The 21,001-nt window shown below is 42.1% G+C and overlaps 1 protein-coding gene across 1 annotated transcript in view; it reads left to right on the top strand.

Moving 5' to 3' along the window:
• The window catches only part of NOX4 (NADPH oxidase 4), a gene marked incomplete at its 5' end in the record, with an annotated part of 138,434 nt that overhangs the window by 13,924 nt on the left and 103,509 nt on the right, over positions 1-21,001 (top strand). Inside the window, 6 exons of the mRNA XM_083362136.1 lie at positions 6,586-6,696; positions 7,748-7,832; positions 11,758-11,855; positions 13,266-13,293; positions 15,143-15,215; positions 17,672-17,752. Coding sequence (XP_083218262.1) covers positions 6,586-6,696; positions 7,748-7,832; positions 11,758-11,855; positions 13,266-13,293; positions 15,143-15,215; positions 17,672-17,752 — 476 coding nt within the window. The remainder of the gene's footprint in view (positions 1-6,585; positions 6,697-7,747; positions 7,833-11,757; positions 11,856-13,265; positions 13,294-15,142; positions 15,216-17,671; positions 17,753-21,001) is intronic.

Below are 21,001 nucleotides of genomic sequence, written 5' to 3'. Positions count from 1 at the left end.
CGGAATGCTGGGCTAATAGGATGATGTGAGATTTCAGTCCAAGGAAGGAGGTGAGGATGGGCATTTGGTTTAAAGTGGGGAAAGGGTTTGAGTTGAGAGAAAGCCTTTTTTTCAAGGGCCTGGGAAGGCAAACTCTGAACTTCTGTTCCCAGCTGCAAACTGACATACTAGCATCGGCCTTATGAACTCAGTTCAACTGTTAGTCTCGGACCTCTTCTGCTACTCATGATTACGCTAACTAGCCTCGTGGGCTTGTTCGGGTGAGCGCTTCCTAATGTGGACATCTCAAGGGACAAGTGATGATTCTTTTTTTTGTTGTTGTTAAAGTGCATGTTTGCATCTCTTCAGTGTCGTTCTCCTGAGTCCCTTGTGCAAACTCATTCGAAAAATAAAAAATAAAAATGAAAAGACACCAACTGGGGGGAAAAACAAATTCTTTCCAAAGGCTGCTTTCTCTTTTCTCCCAGTGGGAAGGAAGTAACATATTTTTCAAGCGGGATCACCTGCGGCAGCATTATAGGTAATCCTCCACTTAATGCTGGCAATTGGGAGAAGAGTTTTTATAGGTAAATATGTCAGCTGTTAAATGAGCCACGCCTGATTGTATGACCTTTTTTCCTCCCCCTCCCCTTGGCTGTTAAGCAAATCACTGCAGTTGTTAAGTGAATCACCCAGTCGCTATGCAACTCTGGCATCCCCCTCCATTGACTTTGCTTGTCAGAAGCGGCCCTGGGCATGTCGCAAATGACAGTCACACGACCCCAGTATGCAGCAAACATCGGAAACTCATGTCAGTTGCCAAACACTTGAATTTCGATCAAGTCACTCTTGGGATGCTGCTACGGTCGTAGGTGTGAGGATCATTTATAAGTCACGTTTGAAAGTGCTGTCATAGCTTTGTATGGTCACTAAATGAACGGCTGTAAGTTGAGGACTACTTGTGTTCTACAGCTAAATAAATGAAACTGATTCCGATCTCTTTGCACCCAGTGCGATAGCACCAAGGCAGAAAGATTCTTGTTAGCACTTTTCCAGGCTGGAAAATTTGGACTAAATTTGATCAATAGGCTGTGCCTGATGAAAATTCGTGTCTTTTAATAAAACCTTACCCTGAAAAGGTAGTACCAATCTCCTCTGAATTTTTGCATTTCAAAGTGGTGGTGTCGGGTTTCCTGCCTGAGCAGGGGATTGGACTAGAACAGGGGTCCCTGGGCTGTGGGACAGGCTGGCCAGGGCGTGGACGTGTGTACACACGCTCACCCCTACTTACACAGGATGCCAAGTGGCAAAAATGGCGCAGTGTGAGTGTCACATGGGCGCTAGCACCACCCCGTTTGCATTGCAAATGCTCGTGGCCCCATTTGTGTATGCGCACATGTGTGTGCATAAAATGCTTCCCCCTCCCTTTCCCTCCAGTCCACTAACCGAGAAAGGTTGGAGATCTCTGGACTAGAAGACCTCCAAGGTCCCTTCTAGTTCTATTCCGTTCCATTCCATTCCATTCTATTCTATTCTATTCTATTCTATTCTATTCTATTCTATTCTATTCTATTCTATTCTATTCTATTCTATTCTATTCTATTCATTATTAAACACCACTCCATTCCATTCTATTCTATTCTATTCTATTCTATTCTATTCTATTCTATTCTATTCTATTCTATTCTATTCTTCTATTCCATTCCATTCCATTCCATTCCATTCCATATTCTATTCTATTCTATTCTATTCTATTCTATTCTATTCTATTCTATTCTATTCTATTCTATTCTATTCTATTCCATTCCATTCCATTCCATTCCATTCCATTCCATTCCATTCCATTCCATTCCATTCCATTCCATTCCATTCCATTCCATTCCATTCCATTCTATTCTATTCTATTCTATTCTATTCTATTCTATTCTATTCTATTCTATTCTATTCTATTCTATTCTATTCTATTCCATTCCATTCCATTCCATTCCATTCCATTCCATTCCATTTTCTATTATCCATTCAATTCCATTTCATTTTCTATTCCATTCCGCTCTAGTCCAGTCCAGTCCAGTCTAGTCCAGTCCGTCTTTCTATCTATATATACTTTGGAATAAGTCCTATAGAGCTCAGTGGCTGGATTCACACATTGTGCTAAGTTACATTTTCTTTAAAATGTGGTTGGTTGTTTTGGGAACAATTGGCTAGAATCAAATAGTGAGCTCACCCCCTGGATTACAAAGCACAAAAAAGAGATTAAGTTGATATGACTTATTAAACTGAAGCCAAACAAATTACAGCACGCCTTAGGGTAGTATGTAAATTCAGCCAGTGTGTGTCTGAACAAATGCTGCTGGGATCAGATTGCAAAAATTCCCTCCTACGTGAGGCACGTCTCCAAGAATGAGTTCCCTCCCACTATTTTGATCTCAAATATTTCAGAGATTTGTGATGTTCAAAAAAAACCAACATTCCTCGTATTTTACAGCGATGGTGAGATAAAATGTTTTTTAAAAAAAAAAACAGATACATGCTAGTATTAATAAGTGCAACCTAAACTGCAGTACCTGGAAATTTTCATGTTCATAAAAAGTGGATAATTATGTTTTATCTAGTATTGTGCTGTTTGCTCTCCAAGTTTCCAGTACTTCCTAGTCCATTTTTCTAACAGTGTTCCGTATATGTGACCATTGGAAGAGAAATCCATATGGAGTTATTTATAACAGGGGTCCCCAACCTGTGGGCCGCGGCCCATTAATGGGCTGTAGCCTCCTGGCCACTGGGCCATGGGACAGTGCACCCATATGTGTGCGTGCACTCACGCCCACTCACGCTAGCACTGCTGCTGTGGTGAAAATGGGGTGGTGCACGGTGAAAATAAGCGTACACAGGGCTTTTTTTGTCATAGAATGCTCAGAACTGAGTTCCGGCAACTTTTTTGGATGGAACCTTGTAGAAATGCAAGTAGAAAAATAGGGACCACTCCGGTGGGAAGGTAACAGCGTTCCGTGGACCTTTGGCGTCCAGTCATGCCGGCCACATGACCACGGAGACGTCCTCGGACAAGCGCTGGCTCTTCGGCTTTGAAACGGAGATGAGCACCGGCCCCTAGAGTCGGAAACGACTAGCACGCATGTGTGGGGGAACCTTTACCTTTACCTTGTAGGGTAGGCAACGTGGGCTGTATGACATGTGTGAGTTCTGGCACCTTTTTCTTTTATAAAAAAAGCACTGGGCATACAGCAAAAATGGGGCAGTGCTAGCCAGTGTCACATGGGCACTAGCGCCACACCGTTTGGGTCGTGCGTGCTCGTGGCCCCGTTTGTGTGGTTTGCACGCTCGCATGCATAAATTGCTTCTCCCTGCCTTTCCCTCCTGTCCGCCAGCTGAGAAAGCTTGGAGACCTCTGATTTATAATATGCAAGCAGTCCTTCATTTGTAACCGTTCATTTAGTGATGGTTCAGAGTTACAACAACACTGAAAAAAGTGATTTATGACCGTTTTTCACCTTACAACCATGGCAGCCTCCCCGTGATCACGTGGTCAAAATTTGGATGGTTGGCAACTGGTTTATATTTATGACCGTTGCAGTGTTTCTGGGGTCATGTGGTCACCTTTCGTGACCTTCGGGCGAGCAAAGTCAATGGGGGAAGCCAGATTCACTTCATAATCATGTTACTAATTTAACAATTCCAGGAATTCACTTAACAGCTGTGACAAAGAAAGGTCGTGAAATGGGGCAAAACTCACTTTACAGCTGTCTCGCTTAGCGATAGAAATGTTGGTCTCAATTGTGGTCGTAAGCCAAGGACTAACTGTACTTCCTAGCCCTTTTTTCTAACAGTTGTAATGTATATATGACTATTGAAGACGAACCCCTATGGCAGGGGTAGGCAACCTTGGCTCTTTGATGACTCGTGGACTTCAACTCCCAGAATTCCTGAGCCAGCCATGCTGAGGAGAAATGGAGAGGTTTCCATGCTGAGCCATGCTGGCTCAGGAATCCTGGGAGTTGAAGTCCACGAGTCATAAAAGAGCCAAGGTTGCCTACCCCTGCCCTATGGAGTCATTTAGAAAATATACTGATAGATATCTTCAAACATTCAATTGTAAAGTGCTAGGAAATCAAGAGCAAGCTTCATGTTATTAGTGAGTAGTAACAAAGCTCTGCCTTCAGATATTTGATTTCATTAGACACAAGTGCATTTTGAGGGTGGAGGGAATGATGGCAGCCCGCCAATCAACACTACTTTTTTCTCCTTTTCATTTGCAAACATACATAGCATTAAAAAAAAAACAAATCCCTTCCACTCCCCATGAACCTAAGAAATTTAAGCTACACAAGGGTTAGGAATGTCTATGGAGATTCTCAGTCATCCAGGTCACGGTTGTCCCAAAGGTGCTTTTTCAGGAGGCAACTGGACTTTCTTGTTTTTCTTTGAAGATGTTTCGCTTCTCATCCAAGAAGCTTCTTCAGCTCTGACCGGATGGTGGAGAATGGAAAGATTTATACTCCTGGCAGACAGTTGGTCCTTTGCATTCTTTCAGAGTCTCGTTGAGGCCATTTGGAGAAGGCTCCACATCCATTTGCCCTACTCAGGCCACCCTGATGACACAGATAAGCCTCCAGGGGGCATCAACAACTCTCTAAAAGAATGCAAATGACCAGCTGCCTGCAACTAGTTGAGCTGTGTGTGCATGCGTGTGCACACCGGCTCGCCATTCGCCTGAGTAAAGCTGCATGCATGTATAGGCCCATCGCTCACACCATCCGGTTCTCCTCTCCACCCTCCACCTCCCCCCAGCCAGACCGCCAAGCCGCAAAGGTTGGGGACCACTGCTCTATGAAAATAAAGTACCATTTCTGGGATCCTTGTGGTGCCCGATTCAAAAACTGACACTAGGAGATTAAATTTATCCACCCAAACATGCAGTCATTAATTGGATGAAACTAATTTACGTATGTGTTTGTATCCTACCTTTATTATTTTCACAAATAGTTCAAGGTTGTGAACATATCAAAAAACACACCTTCCTCTTCCTATTTTCCCCCACTACAGCAGCCCAGTGAGTTCGGTTGGTCTGACAGAGAAAGGCTGGCTGTTTTCCCCCCAAATAAGCAGCATCGAGATGAGGGGGATTGAATTAGCTTAACTTTAAATTAATTAAAAGTAAATGTACTTAACGAACTACACTTGGTTAAACGCAACGAATATTAAACCAAGGAGAGCTTATTAAAATTGCAATTCCCCTTGTGCTTTCCCTCACATTCCTTTTTCCTCACAGTGAAAACTGGATTGTGGTAGCAAATTTTGAAAGGACTTGGGACACCAGACACAGAAAGTATCCTGACAGATTTTTTTTTAAAAAAAGTAAATTTAATCCCATCCCTGAGAAAAAGCAAGAACATGAAGATAGGTTTTCTTTTTGTCTCTAGCCCATAATTCTGTCTATCTGTCTGCTTGCCTGCCTGCCTGCCTCTCTGTCATATTTATCATCTCTCTCTCTCTCTGTCCCTCCCTCCCTCCCTCATCATCCATCATCTATGTGTCTACTTATCTATTATCGTCTGTCTGTCTGTCTGTCTGTCTGTCTGTCTGTCTGTCTATCTATCTATCTATCTATCTATCTATCTATCTATCATCTATCATTTGTCTGATTTTTATTCCACTTTTATTACTTTTAAGTACCATAAGGCAGTGAACATACCTAATATTCATTTCTCCTTCGATTTTCCTCACAATTACTACCCTGTGGGGTGAGTTCGGCTGACAGAAAAGGACTGGATTTCATGCCTAAGGAAGGACAAGAACTCACACTAAGGAAGGACTAGAACTCACAGTCTGCTGGTTTCTAGACTGATGCCTTAACCCCTAGACCAGGGATAGGCAACCTTGGCTCTTTTATGACTCGTGGACTTCAACTCACAGAATTCCTGAGCCAGCCATGCTGAGGGGAAAGAGAGAGGTTTCCAAGCTGAGCCATGCTGGCTCAGGAATTCTGGGAGTCCACGAGTCATAAAAGAGCCTTGGTGGAGCAGTGGGCTAATGCCTCCTTAAGTAACACCAGCTGCCTGCAATTAGTGCAGGTTCGAATCCCACCAGGCTCAAGGTTGACTCAGCCTTCCATCCTTCTGAGGTAGGTAAAATGAGGACCCAGATTGTTGGGGACAATTAAGCTGACTTTGTAATAATGCCGCTTGGGGGGGCGAAAGCCCTAATAAGCAGGCATATACATAGAATGAAGGCTACTGCTAAGCACATTGATTTGTGCTTAGAGTGTAAGCCGCCCTGAGTCTTCGGAGAAGGGCGGGATGTAAATGGGATTAAAATAAAATAAATTAAAAAAGAGCCAAGGTTGCCTACCCCTGCCCTAGACCAAACTATACACAACACTTCCTTCTTGGGGAATTCCTGGTGATATGACATCCCCACAATACCTCACTAGCATGTGAAAACATCCATGGTTAACAAAAATCTAATAAAATAATAATAATTATATTGACGTAAATTGAGCCCATTAGCAGTCAATGCCATCCCAAAGCATGTTTGTTTCAGATCAGAATATTTTGGAGGTTGGGATCCTAACCCCTTTTCACTTCTGTTCAGCTAGGGTTGTGCCTCAGCCGAGCCTCAGCTGCTGTTCTTAATCTCAACTGCAGCCTGGTCCTGCTGCCTGTCTGTCGGGTTCTCCTGGCGCTGCTTCGCGGCTCCCAGAAGGTAAGAGAAGTTTTCAGTAAGAGCATAAGGCAGGGGTCTTCAAACTAGGCCCTTTTATGACTTGTGGACTTCAACTCCCAGAATTCCTCAGCCAGCGTGCCTGGATGAGGAATTCTGGGAGTTGAAGTCCACAAGTCATAAAAGGGCCTAGTTTGAAGACCCCTGGCATATGGAGTATAGGTAGTCCTTGACTTATGATTGCTCACTTAGCAATCATTCTAAGTAGTCCTTGACTTAAGATTGCTCACTTAGCAATCATTCTAAGTTAGGACAGACCCTCCCAAATTACTTACAACACAGTTCTGATATTCTGATGGCTGCCCTCCCCCCATGCAATCACATTTCATTTCAACAGCTGGCCTGCATTTACAGCTGTTGGGTGCATCCCATGGGCACCTGACCGTGATTTACAACATTTTTTGATGAAAACCACTGCTTGCTTGTAGATTTTGGCAAAAATGAGCCATAGTCCACAATTGGTTAGCTCAGTGGTCTTCAAACTTGGCAGCTTTAAGACTTGTGGCTGGCTGAGGAATTCTGGGAGTTGAAGTCCACAAGTCTTAAAGTTGCCAAGTTTGAAGACCCCTGGGTTAGCTTAATGGCCATGGCATTCTTGTAATGACCATGGATTTGCTTAGTGGCCACTGCCGCAAAAAGGTCGTAAAATTGAGTAAGTCTCATGATGAGCCGCTTTATAACTGATGTAATGGCAGGCTCTATTACTGTTATAAGTCAAGGACTACCTGTGTTAGTCTATAACAGCACAGCATGGCTGTGATTGACAGTCAGTCATGCATTTTAAGTGGCAATGGTTTCACTGTTTTAGGGTTATGGTGGTATACAGATACAATAAGTAGTTTTTATTGTATTTGGATTTTGCTGGCTTTTAATTGATGTGATCAGTCTGTTGCTTAAAATGGGGCGATCGCTAGAACTTTGCGCTGTGTTTTGTTTACATATCTCAGTGTTCATCGTTACCTCAAGTGAAATCTTTTGGGAAAGGACTGTTAAGAGACGGCTTTGCATTCTCTCTTTCTTTCTTTTTTTGCAGTTGCCCAGCCGAAAAGCTAGGAGGCTGTTAGATAAGAGCAAGGCTTTCCATGTGACCTGTGGACTGACTGTATGCTTCTTTTCAGGTTTGTTCCTCCAGCATCAAAGAACTTAAGAGAGTGCTGTAAAGCACTGTGAAGCCGTGTATAAGTCTAAGTGCTAAGTGCCGTTCTAGATTTCTTGGTTTAAAATCTTTAAAGCAAATCAGTAGATATAAAGAGAAAAAGAGGGTGATGGACATCAAGGTGGATAGATTTAATTGCAATAGCAATGGTTTCCCCTATGGAAGATTTGAAGGGCCAAGTTAAGATAGATAATGGTGGAATAGGTCTATCTATGTCAGGAGTCTTCACACTTGGCCCTTTTATGACTTGTGGGATTCAACTCCCAGAATTCCTCAGCCAGGCATGCTGGCTGAGGAATTCTGGAAGTCCACAAGTCATAAAAGGGCCAGGTTTGAAGACCCTTGATCTATGTGGTTGCTAAGAGCTGACCCTGACTTGATGGCAGAAAACAAAATATAGAATAACAGAGTTGGAAGGGACCTTGGAGGTCTTCTAGTCCAATCCCTTGCCCAAGCAGGGGACTCTATACCATTCTGGACAAACGAGTGTCCAACCTCTTCTTAAAAAATTCCAGTGTTGAAGCATCCACAACTTCTGGAAGCAAGCCGTTCCACTGATCAATTGTTCTCGCTGTCAGGAAGTTTCTGTTTAGTTCAAGATTGGATTGCTCTTTGACAAGTTTCAATCTCATACTTCTTGTCTTGCTGTCGGTGCTTTGGAAAATAGGTTGCCCCCCCCACCTACTTTGTGGCAGCCCCTCAAATATTGGAATATCACGTTACCCCTAGTCCTTCTCTTTGTTAGACTAGACATACCCAATTCCTGCACTGTTCATCATATGTTTTAGCCTGCAGACCCACAATCGCCTTTGTTGTTCTTCGCTGCACTCTTCTATAGTCTCAACATCTTTTTTTGGCACATCATCCATCCATCCATCCATCCATCCATCCATCCATCCTTCCATCCTTTCAGAAAGATTAAGTAATCATTATTGATGTCTTCTTTTTGCTATCAAACCTCATTCACATGAACATTGAAATGTCCATCTATTGCAGTGATTCCCAACCTTTTCTTATACCCCGCACCCCTGGAACGCTTTTGATATATTCTTGCACACCCTTACAAAAGTTCAAAACGAATTATGCATATACACTGTAATTTTAAAACTTCTAAACCCAGGTTTTTGCACCCCCTGGGATATTGTCTCGCACCCCCAGGGGGTGCTTGCACCCCTGGTTGGGAACCCCTGATCTATTGGAACACATCGAGGAAAGTATATTTTCCTGAAATTCAGCAGCGACTATTCTAGGCTATATTCGTTGTGCTTTGAAAAAAGGGGAAATCTATCTGAACAATAGCTGTTCAGAATATTACAAAATGCATATTGCCCAAATATTGTAAGATTGATGTTAAAAGAGAGATGAAAAATGGAAGAATTAATAGTTACTTTAAAGGTAGGAATCATAGAAATAGCTAGGAGATGTTTGTAATTTGCTTTTTGGAGAGTTTTAGATGCACAAAAATATAGTGTGTCATTTTAGATGAGAAGAGGTGAATTCAGATGACTACAATGAAAAGAAACATTTATGCAATAATCCCAGTTTCTGACTAATAGGGACCCCAAAGACCTCACTTGAAAACTCAGTACACACAAGTTATCCTCTGTTCTCTTGCTTTCCAGTTTGAACTGAACAGGGATACTCATTTAAAATACCCTTGAGTAACAGGCCACCTAGAAACAGGCAAAAGAGAAAGATATCCAAAATTAATTGGACCCTCGGTACATTACACACAAAACTGCTGGAAGACCCTTTGAGAGGTCAAGGCAAATGCTTGCAAAAATAGAATCTCAAACTGAGTCCTGAAAATCAGCTGGATTACTCCAAAGGGTAAAAAAGAGAGAGAGAAGAGAGAGGAAAGAAATGTGACTCAAAAATTAGCAGAAAAACAGATTTGGAAGGGACCTTGGAGGCCTTCTAGTCCAACCCCCTGCTCAAGCAGGAAACCCTATACCATTTCAGACAAATGGTTGTCCAATCTCTTGTTAAAAGACTCCAGTGTTGGAGTGCCCATTTGAAATAAAAGTTGAATTAATTATAATAATCCTTCCCATTCATTCCATGAGGAATGAATGAGCAGGTTTAAGGATTTGTTCATAGATATGAGTTATAGGTGGTGCTGGAGAAGACTCCTGCGAGTCCCTCGGACTGCAAGGCGATCAAACCGGTCAGTCCTAGAGGAGATCAACCCTGACTGCTCTTTAGAAGGCCAGATCCTGAAGCTAAAACTCAAATACTTTGGCCACCTAATGAGGAGGAAGGACTCACTGGAGAAGAGCCTACTGCTGGGAAAGATTGAGGGCAAGAGAAGAAGGGGACGACAGAGAATGAGGTGGCTGGATGGAGTCACTGAAGCAGTAGGCCTGAGCTTAGATCAGAGATGTCAAACACAAGGCCCGGGGGCCGGATCCGGCCTGCGAAGTGGTTTCATGCGGCCCGCGAAGTCATCCTGGAAACAGTGAGGGAACGGTCCCCACTGCCTTGGCCTTGGCCCAGAGACCCTCCTGCCAGAGACCCTCAGATCTGTCCCACTCCTGCCCAGGCCCCCATAGGCACCCTTAATGCAAACGATGTAGAGCTGGCCACGCCCACCCAGTAGGCCATACGCACTCGAGCCACGCCCACCCAGTAGGCCACGCCCACCCTGGCCATACCCCCCCAGCCCCCTGAGGGCAACCGCAATGCTGATGAAATTGAGTTTGACACCCCTGGCTTAGATGGACTCCAGAAGATGGTAGAGGACAGGAAGGCCTGGAGGAACATTGTCCATAGGGTCGCGATGGGTCGGACACGACTTCGCAACTAACAACAACAACAACAACATGAGTTATAGGAAGACAAGATAATCTCTTCTTAAAAATCTCCAGTGATGGGGCACCCACAACCTCTGCAGGCAACTCATTCCACTCATTAATTGTTCTCACTGTCAGGAAATTTCTCCTTAGCTCTAGGTTGGGTCTTTCCTTGATTAGTTTCCATCCATTGCTTCTTGTCCTGCAAGTATCAGGTCATGCTTGATTTGAAACACGATAGCAACTTTCACAAAACAGCACCGTGTTTCCTGTTCTTGACCCACCATTGGGTCAGAATACAATTTTACAATGCACTGAAGAGCGAATGGGGACTGCTTACAGAGTCTGGGATTCAGTAAGAGCTTTCACCACAGAATGAAACTGTAGTGGTGCCTTTTGGCAAAGCAATACTGTAAAGTGGCTCACGTTGAAGAAAGAGTAAGATGGCTATCTGGGAATCCACGCTTGGACAAATCAGGAGCTTTTTTTTGAAAAGGCTGCTTTTTCTACTTCAGTAATCCTTGACTTACGACTATAGTGGATCTGGGAATTTCCGTCGTAAGTCATAATGATTATAATTCAAGGCACCTACGTGACCAGACCTGATTTTATTATTTTTTTATTATTATTTTAATTCCATTTATATCCCGCCCTTCTCCGAAGACTCAGGGCGGCTTACAAGCTTAGCAGTAGCCTTCATTCTATGTATATGCTTGCTTATTAGGGCTTTCACACACACACCCCAAGCGGCATTATTACAAAGTCAGCTTAATTGCCCCCAACAATCTGGGTCCTCATTTTACCTACCTCGGAAGGATGGAAGGCTGAGTCAACCTTGAGCCTAGTGGGATGCGAACCTGAACTAATTGCAGGCAGCTGGTGTTACTTAAGGAGGCAATAGCCCACTGCTCCACCAAGGCTCTTGCACGCCAAGGCTCTTTGCTACTTCTTTTTGTCAAGTGAATGCAAGGTTCATTAAGTGAACACCGCAGTCGTTAAAGTGAATCCATTTGTTCCCGGGGGCAGTTCTTTTGCTAGAAAAAAATCGTCACGTTGTATTTTGGTGAAATGAGCTCTTTGTTCTGTTCTGTTTAGTGATCCATGTTGCTGCCCACTTGGTGAACGCTTTAAACTTCTCTAGGAATTACAGTGAACAGTTCCTCGTACTCAACGCAGCCAGCTACCGTGGTGAAGTGAGAAGGCCAATATTTGATTTCTTCCTTAAAATTGTTGTTTCTTGGGTGACCTTTGACAGCCAGGTAGTGAGAAGCCTGTAGTAAGCTTCTACTATCCAGATAACTTGTTGCCAAACTGCCAGGATTCTCAACAAATGCCATATTTATCAGACATTGAGGAGCTTTAGTATCCATTCTTCTGGAGGACACTGACTTGGGGAGACTTCCAGGAAGGTCAGGGAAAAAGATGAGGTGTTCTCTTCCCATTGTCAAATCCTTACAATTCCAGTTTAAAGCCCAGGCAGTGTTCGCAAAATCAGGGCTTTTCAACCTTTTCACCCACTGTACCACTTTTAGGATATGGCAACATCCGAGTACCACCAGTCGCCTAGCAAGGTGTCAAAAACTGGATGACCAAAAAAAGGAAAGAAGTGATAAAAGTACAGCTAGTCCTTGACTTAAAACAGTTCACTTACTGACTGTTCAAAGTTACAATGGCACTGAAAAAAGTGCCCCCCAAGCCACAGCCGAGCAAGACACTTGCCTTCCCACCCGGCGGTGCTCTTCCTCCTGTCCAAGGTTTTCATCCGTCTGTTGAGGACTGGCAGCAGGGATGGGGTGGGGGTTGGTTTTTATTCCCCCCCATCTGCTGGGTGGTTGCAGCAGGTTTTGGTCACTTCACATGACCCTGGGACACTGTGACCGTCATAAATATGAATCAGTTGCCAAGCATCTGAATGTAAATCACAAGACCCTGGAGATGCTGCAACCTTCCAGCTGATTGGAGCTTCTTCTGGGCTAAGCAGTGCCAGGATCAGCGCCGAGCTCCAGCTGGAGCCTGGTGCTGATCCTGGTGCTTCCGCTGAGCCCTGACAGCCCTGCAGTTCCAGCCGTCTCTCGCTCAGGCTGGTGCGATGCTGCCACTGGTTCAGCTCATTCCCCTCTACCACTTCTCTAGGGTGGTCACGTACCACCTGCCAGGTGCAAATGTACCACAGGTGGTACCCATACCACTGGTTGAAAAGCCCTGCCCTAAATGTACATATCATGGGTGCACACCTTGACTTTACATTACATTTTTTAATATTTTTGCTTATGTTGAGAACCTCATCGTCGTTCCAAAATATATATATATGCAGAAATGCATTCTAGTTTGGATACATATTTAGGGGGTCCAAATGTTCTTTTTAGAGTTTCTCTTCCATTTTTACTCTTAATTGCCTAGGATATGTCTACTCCATCCCCTGCAATTTTTGGCCAACATTTGAAAAAGGTTCAGGCAAGAGATACTGTATGATTTAGACAGCTTGTTTAAAGTCAATCTCAGCAATTCATCTCCAGAAACATGCCTCTGGCTCAGAATGCTGATGGACTTATTTCTGCCTTGCTAAATCATTCATACTGTCTGTGTCTGTCTCTGTTTTCTAGGATCCCAGGAAATTCCTTTTTGCAACAGGTAACTCAGAAGAAGCTTTGTTGAATTATGCAATAAAACCTCTGGACAGTGTTTTGAAAAACAGAAACAAAATTGGGCTCTTAATACCAGCACTGTCATTTATCCTCGGGGCCGTCTGGCTGTGTCTTTGTGTGTGCTTTTGTGTGTGAGATGCATGCAATAATAATTTGTGCATTTCAAAAAAAAATGTCCTGAGACAAGAGATTCGAATATTTTTAAATGAAAATGAACTAAGAAAATTCCAGCTTTTCTAAAACCTAGCCAATCCTCTCCCCTTCTTGGACTCCCTGATTCCATATGTAATGCATTTTGAATTTATTCCACTGCTTTGGAGCTAAATAAATATGGCCAGAGCTGCAATCATGGATTAATAGACTTAAGCTAAAAAAAAATCACAATCAGGAAACATGTTGAAAAAATGGGTGGGTTAACATGTTGCCCACCTGTACCAGTGTAGCCAGAGGCTAACACTCCCCCCTCACTTTTTAAGATTATTTAATACTGAAATAAAAAAGGGGAAACTAGAATGCTACAAAACAAAGCATTGCTTTGGCTGTTTTGGATGGACCATACAGGTAGTCCTTGACTTATAACCATTCATTTAGTGACTGTTCAAATTTACAACAGCCCTGAAAAAAATGACATGATTTTCACACTTATGACTGTTCCAGCATCCCCAGGGTCACATGATCAAAATTCGGACACTTTGCAACTGACTCATATTTATACAGTGTCCCAGGGTCACATGGCCCCCTTTTGTGACCTTCTGACAAGCAAAGCCAATGGGGGAAGCCAGATCCACTTAACAACTGGACCGTTGCAATGTTTTGCAACCATTGCAGCATCCCAAGTCACATGATCACCATTGGCTTCCTATAGAAATAAACTGGCAAGACATAGTCGCATGATATCTCATTTATTGACCAAAGGGGAAGTGCTTTCATGAGCCTGTTGGGTGTCATGTGATCTTCTGCTTAGCTGACTGCAACGTTTACTGACGGAGCTGCAAGTCTTGATTCTGGTTGCTAAGTGAAGATTACTTGTATTCCAAAAGACTCCAAAGAACTTGAGATGGAAATAGTTACATCCCACTGATTTCAGCATCATTGGTTCACCCCAAATAGCCGAAATCTCTTTGAAATCAATGGAACCAATTAGCTGCAAGAAATCTCAAAGTCCTGTTACGGTCAGTGGGATGTACAAGTTGTCCTCATTTTATAACCATTCATTTAGTGACTGTTTGAGGTTACAATGGCACTGAAAAAAGTGACTTATGACCTTTTTTTTCACATTTGCAGCCTTTGAAGTATCCCTGGGGTCACTTGATTAAAATTTGGGATGCTTGGCAACTGGCACGTATTTATGATGGTTGCAGTGTCCCGGGATCATGTCATCACCTTTTGTGACCTTCTGGTTAGCGAAGTCAATGGGAAAGCCAGATTCACTTAACAACCGTCTTAATAACTTAACAACTGCAGAGATTCGCTTAACAGCTGTGGCAACAAAGGTTGTAAAATGGGACAAATCTCACTTAGCTGTCTCGCTTAGCCACAGAAATTTTGGGGCTCAAATTCCGTAAATCAAGGACTACCTGTAAATGAATTTTCCTTTCATCAATCTAGCCTTCATTCCCTTTTCTCTCCTGCTCAGGTGGACGGGATGTTTAAAAGTGTACCCAGTGGATCCAGAAGTAGTAATATTTCAAATAGAACCATTAAAATCAAAGAGGGCTAACTGTTCCTGGTCTAAAGCATCTGGTTATAACCACTGTAATTTTTTATAGTAGGGCCAAGGGAAACGCCCATTTTAAAAATACAATTTATAACTATTGTGTGTGCTTTTCTTTCAGTTCCTGGATTAACCGGTGTCCTTATGGTGCTAGTCTTGTTCCTAATGTCTACTGCATCCACTTATGCCATTAGGTGAGATTCAATCTGACCACAATACCAAGCCTTGGTTTAACTCTTCATGGGTTGGGTTCAAACATGGAAAAAACAGCATTTCCCTTTCTTGGCCACTTGAACATGTGTGGACTTCAACTCCCAGAATGCTTAGCCAGCACTGCCGGCTGGGGAATTCTGGGAGTTGAAGTATACACATCTTCCAATAGCCAAGGTTGGGAAACACTGAGGTAAAATATTGCCTGTGCAAATATTGCCTGACAAGGATGAGGAAAAAAAGATGTGAAAAGAAACAAACAAAAGGAAAACAGTACAACAGTGGACTGACAGGTGGCAGCTGTGTATCGGGGGGGGGGGGAGAGGATGGTGTCACATGTATTTGTACACTGCTTTCACAAATGCAGGATTGTGTGCATGTTCGTGCGTGTGTACGCATACCACTTCTACAGCTCAGGTCCGAACAGACTACAACCCGGCACTGGATTTCGGACCAGGAGTTGGGAACCCCTGTAATTCAATACAGACATTATGTTCTGTACCAGCCTACTACCGGCCCTGCAGAAAAGGCAGGGACAACCCCTTTACATAACGGCAAGAGGCTGGAACTAAGCCTGCCAAATTTATTGACATAAAACAGAGCAAAACAGAAACACGAACCATGAAACAGGAGCCATTCAAACGGTTGCCTTCAGCAAACCAGCCCTCCCACACATTCCCCTTTTAAACAGTTCAAGGCGTGGCTTCTCTCTGCCTCCTTCCGAGGTGCCCCATTGCCTTCCTCTGATTACTCCTGATTGCCTGCCTCCTGCGTCGGGCGTCCTTGAACAGGGCCAGCTGTGGGTCATCTTCATCCACGCTGTCAGGCTCACACAGCTGGGTCTGCGTCGTGACCAGATGAGAGGGGCCTGGCTGAGGGCTCTGCGGAGCCTCAGGGCTATCCTCTGCAGGCTCTCCAACACCCCCCTCCTCCTCCTCCTCGGAATTGTCCGACCCAACTGCCGAACCCACAGGCTGACCCTGAATCACAACACATTACAATAACAGATTGTTAATTGAGTGCCTTGAACTTTAGCTTTGTTGTTGTTTAACCAAAACACCTGAAAGCAGGACAAGAAGCAATGGATGGAAACTAGTCAAAGGAGAGAAGCAACCTAGAACTAAAGAGAAACTTCCTGACAGTTAGAACAATTAATCAGTGGAACAACCTGCCTCCAGAGGTGGTGAATGCTCCAACACTGGAGGTTTTTAAGAAGAGACTGGACAGCCATTTGCCTGAAATGGTATAAGGTTTCCTGCCTGAGCAGGGGGTTGGACTAGATGACCTCCAAGGTCCCTTCCAACTACTACTTCTTCTTCTTCTTCTTCTTCTTCTTCTTCTTCTTCTTCTTCTTCTTCTTCTTCTTCTTCTTCTTCATCATCATCATCATCATCATTATTATTATTATTATTATTATTATTAACCTGTTGACTATTTTTTATTTCATATATGCAATATATTACAACTCAGTTGGGTTGGAAATAGATGCAGAAGCTTACAAATTTTGGACCTCTTTCGCAAGGAGGAAAGCTGTTACTGTTGCAATAGAGTTGTCAGTGTTCAACTAGGAGGGGATAGTGTGTATTTTTGTCTTTTGTTCTTTTTAATTCACATTTTTAATGTTTTTTGGGGGGGTTAGTTTTGTTTGAGAGCAATCAACCAACGGAACAACTTGCTTTCAGAGGTTGTGAGTGCTCCATCACTGGAGGCTTTCAAAAAAAGACTGGACAATCATTTGTCTGAAATGGTGTAGTGTCTCCTTTTTGAACAGGGGTTGGACTAGAAGACCTCCAAGGTTCCTTCCAACTCTATTATTCTATATTCCAAGCATTGGTCATAATGCTGGATCCGGTCCTTGAAATTATCAAGTCCAACCACTTGCTTAGTACAGGAATCCAAAATTAAGCCATTCTCAAAATATAACTTTCCAAATTTTAATTGAAAGAAAACTTCACCATTTCTCAAGATAATTGATTGCCTTGTCAAACGGGTCTTACTGTTAAGAAATGTCTTCTAAGTTTCATTCAGTATCTGCCTTTCTATAGCTGAAATCCATTATTCCTATATCCATTATTCCGTATCCTACACTCCAAAATGATGGAGGACAGACCTTGACATGTTTCTGTGTTAACATCCAATTAAGTTATTTGAAAAAATGTTGTCATTTCTCTCTCGTTTTTCTCTTTTTCCTTACCCTTTATTTATTTATTTATTTTTAGAAAATGTTCTCTTTTGCACAAAATACTCTGGGGGTAAACAATTGTGTATTTTCTTTGAAACGCCTTTCTTTTAGAAGGAAACTGAAAAAAAAAACACACACAACCCTCTGGAATAAGTCCAGGTCTGAGTAGTTAAATTTCAGCTTACTCAGCACTGCGCACATAACAATGGAAAACTCTTTGATTGCCCGGTAATTTATTTATTCTTTCGGTCTTTGCAGGGTTTCAGATTATGACATATTTTGGTATACCCACAACCTCTTTTTTGTCTTCTACTTGCTGCTGATACTGCATGTTTCTAGGTAAGTGTTTACTTCTTTTGAAGGAACATGGTCATAACAACTGTGCCATATTAAGATCTTGTGTTGTCAGTGCAGGTTTGGCAAAACTACAGTTCAAAAAAAGGTCCATTCTATCGCAATTATCTAGAATTGGGATGACAGTTATCATACTATTGTTTCTGTGTCTCCTCCATTTTTAAATGCTGGGAGTTTATATTGTTGACTTATTTTTAAGGGGACATTTAGGACATACAAGCATATAGGTGGTAGTCCTCAACTTACACTCAGTGACTATTCAAAGTTACAACAGCACTGGAAAAAGTGATTTATGATCATTTTTCACACTTCCAAGTGTTACAGCACCCCATGGTCATGATCAAAATTCAGACGCTTGGGACTTCCGGGTTTGTGCAATAGTCACGGGCTTGCGGATTCTCTGCACCCCCATGGCTAATTTCGCCCTGCCCAGGGACCCTAAATGGGTCTAAGTCACCCCGGAGAGGTGATGAAGAAAGAAGGGTGCTCAAGTGATTCTGGAATGGCGGTGGCTGTTCTCTTTGACTTGGGGAAAGCCTTCTAACCCGATAGGAGAAAGGCTGGCCATATTGCATCTACCAGCCCAAGCTACTAGCAACTGAAGTCCAAAAGCACTAACCAGCACAACTGTGAACAGTGTGCTTGAAACTGGGTGAGGAATTTGATCTTCTCTTTTCTATTTTACATTTAATTTCCTGGAGCAGATCCCCAAGAAGCAAAATACCTCCAAAAGGGAAGGAGGAGGATTTCCGCCCTACCCTTATACTAACGGAAGTGGCAAATTAATCTTTTTTTATGGAGGATCAAAATATATAGAAGTGAAATAAATATAAAACCTGAAACTTAAAACTTAAAACAGGATAAACCTAAAATTGTTTGAATGGTTAAGACTCTCATTTTAAAGATAATTGTTTTGGAACTTGAAAAACAAATAGTTGCTGACACCTAATGGTGGATGAAGACTATGACAGGTATGGCGTTAATATATAACACTTGGCAAAACCTGGGAAAAGCTAATCTGTGTCTGTGACCTTCAAAGCTTTAACAAGAAAGAACAGCTGTGACCAAAAAAAGACAATAATCTGGGCTGTAGACAAAGAAAATTATAAATTTCAGAAAAATCTTTTTTGAACTGTTTGGATTACAAATATCTATCTAACTGGGACTCTAAAGCTATTTGCAGAGAAAAGAAAGGAAGAGGAAAAGTCAAATTCTTGGCTATCATGGATCAGAGACATGTAGAAAGAACGTATCAGGAAAACATAAATACTTCACAGGAGGAGATATATAGTATACTGCAATTAATTCAAATAACAATGACTTTAAGCCACAAAGCAACCCAAAACAACTTTGAAAATATAAATCAATCTATTTCCAAGTTAATTCTACAACAAAAAAATTCCCAGAAAACAACAGAGAAGGAGCAGATAAAACAGATAAATGGATATAGAATGGAGAATGGAGACTTAAAGATGGAACTTAACAAAACAAGGAAATATGATTTAATCCTAGTGGAAAAAAAATTACAAGAATTGGAAAGAACAACTTATCCCTTAAGACTACAAAATAAATCCGAGAACAAGAAAAGAAAATTGAATAAAATGGACTGTGGAGAGAAAAGGAAATGATAAGAGAAGCGGAGAGAAAGAAAAAGAAAAAAAGATTTTCAATAAACATGGAAAGGCAGAAGTCCCGTGCAAAGACGGGATTCTTCTCCTGATTTACTTTTTATATCTGCAGTAACATTTATGAACATACGGAAAAACCTTTTGATTCAGCAAAATACATTGATTAAGAAAGACACTTGGCAAAAGAAAAAGACTAAAGTGGAAACTAAGAAAATAGATGATGGGACTTACCAGAGAGAATACTTAAAAAAGAAACATTTGTTTGAATATTTTATTTATTTTATTTTAATTCCATTTATATCCCGCCCTTCTCCGAAGACTCAGGGCGGCTTACAAGCTTAGCAATAGCCTTCATTCTATGTATATGCCTGCTTATTAGGGCTTTTGCCCCCCCCCCAGCGGCATTATTACAAAGTCAGCTTATTGCCCCCAACAATCTGGGTCCTCATTTTACCTACCTCGGAAGGATGGAAGGCTGAGTCAACCTTGAGCCTGGTGGGATGTGAACCTGCACTAATTGCAGGCAGCTGGTGTTACTTAAGGAGGCATTAGCCCACTGCTCCACCAAGGCTCAGTAAGGTTAAATATGGTTAAAGAAATAGAAAAGAAGTATTATATTGATGTGATTATTATTTTTAGGACTATTGGGGAAAAATATATATATATTTAATTGTTTTCTATAAAAACAATAACTCAATGTTTGCAAAAGGATATTTTGGGAAAAGAGGAAATCAACTAAAACTATTATGTGGATTATGGATTATAGAACTCAGTAGTTAGTGGTTGTTTTACAAATGTAACCCAGACACCAATTATTAAGTGATTTGTGTGTTTTTTTTAAAAATCAATAAAATATATTATATAAAAAAAATTCAGACGCTTGGCAACTGAATGATATTTATGGGGGTTGTCCCCCGGGATCATGTGATCCCCTTTTGTGGCCGTCTGACAAGCAAAGTCGATGGGGATTCACTTAACAACCGTGTTACTAACTTAACAACTTAAGTGATTCGCTTAACATCTAACCCAAGAAAAGTCGTAAAATGGGGCAAACCCCATTCAACAACTGTCTCGCTTAGCAAATGAAATGTTAGGCTCAAGGGTGGTCGTAAGTTAAGGACTACTTGTACTCATCCATCTGATAGGAAGACAAAGCTTTGATCAAATGAATCCAAAAGATTGATCGGATGAATTGAGGAAGGGTCTTTGATAAGACAAGAATAAGCATCAAAGAAATTATTAGATGTTAAGGAATAAACAGATGCCTGTTGATATCTGGCTGCAAAGTGTGGACATCTTTGAAGACCAGCTCCAATTTTGGAAGAGGCTGTTTGTCTGGAAATTTAACCCTTTGTAACCTATGGATACGGGTTTTCTTGCTTCCTTTCTCTTTTCTCTCCTGACAAATGATTCTCCCCTTCACTTTATTTCCATGACGTTTTGTTCCTCCCGCCTCTTTCCATCCCTCTTTGCAGTCTCACTCAATCTCCAGCCTTTTTCTGTCTCACTATTTTTGTACTTGCTGCTGAAAGGTAGAGTATTTGTGTGTTTCTTGTATGGGAGAAAAGAATTTGTGTGTGCATAAGAGAGGGAGAACAGTATGTGC

This window comes from Vipera ursinii (genome assembly GCF_947247035.1).
Source record: "Vipera ursinii genome assembly, chromosome: 4".
NCBI lineage: Eukaryota > Metazoa > Chordata > Lepidosauria > Squamata > Viperidae > Vipera > Vipera ursinii.
This window is presented reverse-complemented; position numbering and strand designations above follow the sequence as displayed.